An 8880-nucleotide genomic window follows, 5' to 3' on the forward strand; every position below is an offset into this window, starting at 1 on the left:
ATATTTCCATTTTTACAGGGTATAACCAAACTATTGCCTCTGGCTTTCCCTTTTCCCTGCTTTCCATTCGAGAATATCACATGCTGCTCGGCAAATAAAATCTCGCCCAGGCATGAAGAAACAAGAAGAATGATACGACTGGTTCAGAAGGTTCCTGACCCTACCCTTCTCCTGTATCTGCCAGCTGTCATGAATGAACCCGGGCTGTTTTGCCCCAACGCCACCTCCACAGGTCCAACTCTCATCACCAGCCTATCAAAATATAAAGAAACGTAAAGGCGAAAACCGCAGAAAACGGCGATTATGCCTCTCCACAACTCATCGGCCGCACATTCCATACCGCCCATCTCGGAGACAACGCTGTTTCAGCCGCAGACTGCGCCCCCCTTGTCCGCCCCCCCTCTCCCAAAAAAAGAAACGCGCCAATCTCGTTTGTTCGATCCCAAGAGCATGCATAAGAATCGGCCATCGTGCAGCTTTGCCGCCCAATGAGCTGAATAAGAATAAGTCAGGCTTCTCAACCAATCATGCAAGCCGCCGCATTCCAAAGCTCTTTGTGGTCGGATAGCTGGTGGACACCGGCTTCTTCCCCGGAAGCTTCACTTTGGTAAGACAGCGATGCAAGAGGATCGACTCTGTCTATGAATGGCGTGAAAAGCGCAAAGATCCGTGCTGTGTTGGCAATGTTGCATGGTGTGCAGATGGACGTATGTCTCGAGTTTCGCTGAATGCGCGCTTCGATACGACGGCTGAAATACGCAAGCTTCATGTCTGCCACCATGAGTGAGTAGACACGACTTTCCAAAGCACACCCCAGCGGTGCTTGGGAGTGAATGGGAGATATGAGAGTGAAAATAGAGAGAAAAGCAACATCAGACCATATATGAAAGGTCTGGCTAGTCAAGATTATAATGACGGAGACTGTTTTGGTAGAGTAAATGCGTGCTTGGTTTATCCAGGTAACCACTAGGTACGGTGCACAGTATACAATGCTAATGCTAGGTAAATAATTCCTCTGCACATCATTACAACATCGCTTAGTGATGCTCAATTCGTCTTCGATAATGACGCTCGCATATCCATTTACATCTTACCAACAGCATGCGTCGTCTCCAGGTTGATTGACGTCGCTCCAAGTCTACTCAAGTGTTCTTCGGTCCAGTGTCGATGATCTTAAAGGTGCCACCCCAATAAAAGCACGGGCGATGAGGTGACTGTTGCCGTATTCTCTCAAAGTCTTCGTATGTCGAGACATGGCGTCGCCGTAATTCTGCGGCTACATCTTCATACTCTGGATATGGAATAGTTGGAGGCACTTCCAACGATTGCGGCAACGCGGCTATAAACCAAGTTTTATGGAAAATAAGACATTCCGCTGGAGCACCGGCCCTTGTGTGGTGAATGCTAACGGGCCCAAGATCCTCATGCACGCCGTGCTCGAGTACCAAACGGCGGTACATCTGGACAACAGGGTTCGGTGACCAGGTATTGCCAGCCCAAACGGCTACTAGAGGGCTTCGCCCAGTTTCTCTGTATCGAATCCATTTTTCTCTACTGAGGTCTCTCTGTACATACCTAGGCAGGACTGCCGGCATATAGCCCTCCGCTATGTCGTACTCAATTTCTTCGGCTTCGCGTATAACAGTTTCGTTTGGCGGTGGGAGGGAGGACTTGGGTCGCATTGGGTTCCAAATCTCCACGGCGCGCGGGCGTAGCCCCTTTGGCGGCAATTTTTCCTCCGGGTCATCAAAAAAGCTGAACGGTGTCTCACCACTGGTCATGAGTTCCTCGGCGTCCAACTCAAGAGGCGAGCCCATTTCTTCCCTTGGTTCCATTTCCAGTGCCAGATGCCTGAGGCCACTCACTAATCGCACGGATCGCCCTGGTCTTGACTCCTCCGCTTTATTCATGATGGATAAGACTTGCTCTTGCAAGCCTAAGAGTCGAAGGAAGAAGGTCAGTTTATGGACGAGTGGGCCAAAGGAGTGGCGGGGAACACAAGTCAACGTCAAAGTTTGCAGCCGGGGATTCATGTCCGGGAGAAAGGCTATCGAGTATGCCCAGTCAAGGCCGGGGAGGATGTGTTTTTCAGCCAAGTATAAGCATTCAATTGCACGATAGTCGGGAATCTTGAGCGTTGGTATGTTTGTGACAAGCGAGTGGTGTATCCTGAGTGATCGAAGATTGGAGCACCACACGGGACGGAATATCTGTGATAGGCCTGAGAAGCCGTATATTCCGATTAATTTGGAGGTATGAAGTCGACAGCTACAAGAAACCTCAAGATCTCCATGGGTCATTTGGCAATTATGGCCGTCAGGCAGATATAAACGCATTGAGTCGCAATCAAAGTGCTCTATCTGGCCATTGGAACGGCGCAGCAGCGATTCGATGCCAGCGGCAGAAAAGTTGTTGCCCGACAAGTGCAGATGTGTGAGGCCAACGGAGCCCGGCAAGTGGTCCGTTGCGGTAATGCCGCCATCCCGAGACAAGAGTTGTAAAACACCATCGAGCGTGTCTGGGCGTATTGACAAAGAGCCATCGGACCGGGTATTGACCGTATCTTCCTCGCTGTTAGACAAGGTACTAAATGCGGGGGCATCGACTAGATATCTGTCGCCAGGAAGAAAAACGTCGCTGCTGCCGTGCACTTCCCGAAGACAGATGAAGGGTATGTGGCTGCCAAAATCCATCCAAAACTCGATGATCCCCTCCGTTTTTTTATGCTGTGATGTGCGCAGCAGGCGTCGGGGATCGAGCTGGCGGAGCAAAAATTGCACTGAGCGATCGGTTAACTTGTTATCACTTAGATCCAGACTCCACAAGCGTCGATCGAAGATGTTGATATAGTACAATCTATCGGCGTAAATTCCATTGCGGTGAAGCTTGAGGATCCGTAACTTGGGCAGCAGCAGCTCAACTGTCTCATTCGGATTGGGCAATGGAGTCCCGGATATGTCCAAGTAAACCAATTGTGGCAGGTTATTGTGTGATGTGAGGACTGTGAGGACTCCATTTGTCACATTATTAAGACTTAGTATCCGTAATGCACGACCTAATGGAGATGGTTGCTGGGGGTTGAGGCCAAGGAAGCGGACATCCAAACCGATATGGTCGTCCAAGACAAGGGCCTCAACGTTTGGCAGCAGCTCGAGGGCCAGCTTGAAAGCACTTCTAGTAAGCTCTGGGTACATGGCAAAATCGCGCGGCCCGGTAGCGCCTCTTGCGTCCAAGACTCGGATCAAGAGCCGCGTCTTGGGCGTCAGCTGGCGCAGCTTCTGGGACATGAACCTGGCCCACCAGTGTGTGGTATCTGCCGAAATACGGATAAGTGCCGTCCCGATACTGATAGCGTCGTGAAAGACTCAGACTCACCACCGTCTGTGCCCCATCCCAAACGCTTAGACGCCGCACACGGGTCACGCCAAAGCCGAGGCGCGAAGACGGACCAGAAGCGGCGGCTGACTCGACAAAGGGATGGATAATCTGCGAATGCTATGTATGGAGCCGCCAGCTGCAGCCAGTCGGGTCGAGTGGTTGCTTGCTGATATGTTGGCAAAACATCCATGATGCATACTGTCAGAAGTATACAGCAATGGAGAGAGTAAGTGGTAAGCACCCTGGGAAGGGCGTTCTATGAGGTATACTGCCGGATTCGGGCACGGAATCTGAAAGCTGTACGGAGTACCTGGCAAGCAATACTTGGAAGTATTGGTAGATAGCGTGTGATTAGTCGTTGGAGGCGAGAATATTGACGCAAGGATGAGGATCAAGGTGGATGCTGGAGGTTGGATTAAGCCGAGGACGAGCTTCGAGTCGGGGTGGCGCAGAGCCCCGTGGCTGTGTTGACTTGGCAGACAAGTACTCGCAGCCCAAGATCAGGTGCGAAACATACTTTCGGCCTCTGTCATTAATGACAGGAAAGCAATCAAGGCACGCTGAGAGTGAGGCAAACGGATCAAGCAACAAGTTAGTACCAAGTACGGAGTATCAAGTAGTATCAGAACATGGACGCATCACCACCAGGCCGTGGTGGGGTCGCGGAAGGAAAGCGCAATACGGAGTACAAGGTACAGTACTGTACTAATGGCGCACTTGCCGTTCAATGCATCTCATCTGATAGCTGGCAGGAGCGGTGGAGCTCTGGCGTTCTGCCAAGTCATGCGGTAGAGCCGCCTTAGTATCAGTCCTAGTGTTGGCAACGGAGCAGGTACTCCGCCTTGCTAGTGAAGTACCAGCCTGGTTTACGGGCTGGCTGTTAGTTGGGCAGGCACGGGATTGGGCCCACAGCAGATGCCAAGACCGATCAGACTCCATACGAGTACATGAGGAAAGAAGACCATTGAAAACATGGAAGATTAAATTGGCTGCTAATGCAATTTGAAGGACTCGACGCAGTCAGCAGCTGATGCGTTGGCTCGCCTTGCAAGGCCTTGTATGTACATACTAAGGGATTACGGGTCAGTACTTTGTTCCTGGGCCACGGTGGCATACATCATGCTGGTACCGCGCAGTAATGCAACTCCCATGTGCCGCTGATGTTTTACCTTTGATGTTTTGCCTTGACTGTATGTACCTCTGACGAGCATGACAGCGACCTCACTATACCTGGGTACCTCCTAGACAAAGTACTTCCAAATTGGGCACCCAGCAAAGCCCAGCAAGTACCAGATACCACCTCCAAGTTAGGTAACCTCCTATCCTCCCATTTGCAACGCTTTTTCAAAAAGTAGGTACCTAGTGGCATCATACAATCTACTGCCCGTCTGCATGTATCTATCCTACGTCCCCATCTCCTGCAAGTTGCCCCCTCGCCCGCAGGTCGGTCAGCGCAGGTCGATGGATCTTGTCCCCTGTACCGCTGTGGCTTGCTTCACTGCTAGCTCCATAGCGGCTAGATCGCTATTACAGCCCTAGCGGCGCCATTCCGCTAGAAGCCACTACACTCGTACGAGCACAGCAACGTCCATCGTCCTGGGATTCCATTCCGCGCCTTGAACTTCACAGCTGCAATCATCACTTACCGAGATCGGCCATGTATGGACAGCTAACATGCACATGATGCAGGCGGGCGAGCTAGCCAGCTGATCAGCTTTGATAGGCTGTTATCGCAGCTGAAGCTGTGTCGTGGCCCCAGGCGATGCACTCGCTGCAATATATCCAACATGGACCGCCAACTGGCAACTGGAACAGCATGTCAGCCTCACTTTGCTCTCACCGCCAGAGCCTTGCAGCTAACCGTCATGGTCTTTCTTTGGGCTTTGCTTTGGGCCTTGCTTTGGGCCTATCAACAGATGGCTTGGACCCCCCCTCTAGTTATGCTGTGACTGACAAGTGTCCTAGTACGACAGCCACATGGGCATGGGATGATCACATCAGAGGACAGCAAAGCACGGCACAGATAGACAACCACAGCTCTACTGCTACTGCGGTTGCAAAGATTGACTTGTACAAACCCAGTTCACAGCTTGGGTACGGACGCCTCCGATGTGCGTCACGCGGGCCGCCGGCAAGCAAGCCCGTGCCCACGGACCCAGTTGTGATGTTTTCGTGTCCATGCATACAAGTTGGGCCAAGCATTAAGCCAAGAGTTGAGCCAAATCCATCCGCTCGGCGGCACGGAACGTGTCCCGGCTTTCCCATCGGACAACTAACGTCGCTAAGACGGCCATGTCATAGCTCTCGGACGCTTCAAGCCGCTTCCGAACTGACAGGTCAAGCGAACCCTGGCTGGGCAGCGCCATCAAGACGACGGTGACGGGTGACGATGGCAAGATGTGACGGGTTGCCGCAAGTAAGTGGTTGCCGGCTATGGCTAGATAGGAAAAAAGGAGATTAAGGAACCGAGACCTTGTCAACCCCCCTATAGTTGCGGACCAACACGTCGAATGCTTGTACAGGCAGATACAGTTACAGTAGCCCACGCAACAGACAAGCACATGACAACGCACAGTCTGTCCCGGCAGCTTGGCTGACGAGCGTCCCGTTTCCTTGCTTTCCCGCCCATGGCAGGGCACAGATCACCGAGATGAGCACAGCCATGGGACGGGATTCTTGGCATCGGTTTGTAGCCGGTCAGACACTCATCCCCCCTCACAGTCCGTTGGTTGGAACAATTTAATACAGACGAGTGTGCACGCACATTGATGGATGCATCAGCATGCTTGTACACACAGCATTCTAGACATGAAACGACCGTGTAGAAACCATGTCTGCGCCTGTGTTTGAGACTGTGAGATGAGCATAGATCTGCTTCATGTTTTTCCTACAAGACAATTCGACCGTTACACATTTTATTTTATTTTTATCTTCTTTCATTTTTATTAACCCTGAGGCCACAAAAAGCCACTTCTGCAAGATTAATGCACCGGTGATGCTCTTTTTACACGCGCCGCTTTATTTTCTGCCCACCCTCGTCTAATACTCGTGCTAACGCAGGTCTAAAGCAAATACGTGGATGTATCTCAGCCAATATCCTCATTTCCCTCCCTATATCGGCCTTGTTTTGAGTTTTCGGCGCGGTAGAAGCGAAGCAAGCGTCATGGTAGCCTTACCGGGCGTAACGAAGCAGAGTTGGCGGCTCCGTCCATGTAGGCATCGGTTTTTACTTTCGGTTAACGGCGAAGCGATTACGATGCGTGGGGACCAGGACAATTGCGGGTGAAAACTTGGCATTAGAGCCCGGTCGAGACGCATCACCAACATTGATGTTGTCCTTAATCCATCCATGCTCCCGTTTCATATCAGATGGCGACAGAATTAGACATAACCGCAGTCCCCAACTCTCACATACCTAACCTCCAAACATAGGCAGTTACACAACGGCTTCATCCACAAAAGAGAAAAGAGAGAACAAAGAAAAAGGAAACGTGTGTTGGGCCTCTATCTCTTCCCCCCTCCTCTCATCTAAACCATCTCAAGAAAAAAAAGTGTCGTGACACAAGAAAACGGCCGCTCCCTTGTCCCCATCTCCCCATCTCATACTAACTCAACACTCCCAAAACGGCCCAAGACATTCGCCCAAAATGCGTGAGTAGCTTGATTAGCACAGCTTTCGCCAACACATTGCCACTTGCTCCCATTCGCTCGCATCTTTACAACCACCCCCCCTCCCTTTTCCTCTCTTCCCGCCCTTGACTACCTACCTCTGGACGACGCACCCACAGCTTTTCCCCTTGGGAATAGTATTGCCCAGTTGGGCAGATCTTAGACTGGACATAAACAAACCCCGGCTGTTCCGAGAAAACCCCAGCAAGGGATCAAGGATCTACACTTAGCTTGAAGCCATCTCTTTGCCGTCCCCCAGGAGGTGATGGTGTACGGGCAGTAATATGAGTACATATATTCGTAAAAGAAAAAAAAAGAAAGCGAAGATCATGGCCTTGATCCCCAACCGGTGAGTCCAGATCCCCAATCCTCCATTCCAAAAGGGATGTAGCATTTTCCAACGGTACTCCAATTCTGCAGAGTTCCTGTAAGTCCAAGACAAAGACACGGACCCAGACCACACACCCCACCGCCGAGAGCCTCCCGTGAATTCGTGCTCACCCGGCCTCCTATCAGCCCGCGTTGAGTGTCTCTTCTTCTCTTGTTTTTTTCTTGTTCCTTCCCGCCCCCCCCTTTCAACCTCTGTCGGTAATTCAGCCGCCTATTCCTTTTTCTTTCCAGCCTCGGCCGGAGGCTGGGGGGATTTTTCCGCCACACGCCCCCTCCCTTTACCATCTCAGGCTCACCGTTTGGGCAGCTAAGAGTTACCGATATGCTAGAGGTGGATCAGTGGATTCAACAGACTTCAGGCAGCCTCAGAACAGAGAGCAGCCAGCCAACCACGTCTTGCCATCCGTAGACTTGCATGAAGCAGTTAATATACATGATTGCCAACACTGACGAGAATGCCTGAAGCGGTGAGGGAGAGAGAGAGAGCGGACATTGGGAGAGGGACACTTGTAGAGCCAAAACATTGTTCATCACAAAAAACTATATTATACATTGCCAAGTGTATATGCTAATACACACCTATGATTTTGGGTGTCCTTAGGACATCTTGACAGTCCGTAATGGGCCATACCGTCTCGTATATCTTTTGGTATCAGTAAAACGTCAAACATATTTCTCCCAACCACAATAAAACTGAAAAGCCGGTCGCCAAGCCATGCGGCCCAGCTGAACTGGTGTAAAAATAATGAAATAGTTGGGGGCCAGCGGCAACTGCTGCAGGGCAGCGTCAACAAAGCAAAGGAGAGAAAAAGAAGAAGAAAAAAATGAGACCCAACAATAATAAGGAAATAAACCAAGCATAACCATGTACGTATGTATCCATCCCCTCCCACCTTGGATATCAAGATTTGTAAAGATCCACAGAAAGAGGCGCCGGTGTCCGTCCCTTCTCCCCATATCCTCCACTCCCACCTTTGATCCAAAAACAAAAAGAAAAAAAAAAGGAAAATTAATGGAACATTTCTTCCAATAGATGCTTGTGTTTAACAATGTTGCTTTTTGGTTTTTTTGTGAAGCTGACCGCCAGCGTGTGTGTGTGTGTGTGTGTGTGTGTGACGGGATTCGGTGTAAATGGATAGACAAAGAAGAGGTCTTCTGCTTGGGCAACAGCCGTCAAGCAGGATGTTGTGATTAGGACGAACCAATAGTAATCTCGGTTCCAGCGCATGTATGCAAAATGAGAAGAAAAAAGGAATTTTTGTTGCTGCTATCCGATGCCTTGCTGCAAGCCGGTAAGCCATTCCCGATGCCACCTCGGCGTCTATCGGGTGTGGCTTGCCCCACAAGACAGGTGGACGAATGGGTCAGGCAAGGTATGGAATGGACTCAAGATGTTGCCCAAATCTGACCGGCTTTGGAGTGGGCAAGGATAGGCATATGCTC

At 50.8% G+C, this 8880-nt stretch overlaps 1 protein-coding gene across 1 annotated transcript; it reads right to left on the bottom strand.

Moving 5' to 3' along the window:
- Positions 1-1604: 1604 nt before the first annotated feature.
- On the bottom strand, positions 1605-3568 carry TRIVIDRAFT_124252 (uncharacterized protein; the record flags this gene model as incomplete). The annotated part of the gene is made up of 2 exons (XM_014094809.1): positions 1605-3345; positions 3408-3568. Coding segments are annotated over 2 exons (1902 nt in total), but the record flags the coding sequence as incomplete, so codon positions are not given.
- Between the last annotated feature and the right edge of the window lie 5312 nt (positions 3569-8880).

The sequence above is a fragment of the Trichoderma virens genome, assembly GCF_000170995.1.
Source record: "Trichoderma virens Gv29-8 chromosome Unknown TRIVIscaffold_91, whole genome shotgun sequence".
In the NCBI taxonomy this organism is placed as follows: domain Eukaryota; kingdom Fungi; phylum Ascomycota; class Sordariomycetes; order Hypocreales; family Hypocreaceae; genus Trichoderma; species Trichoderma virens.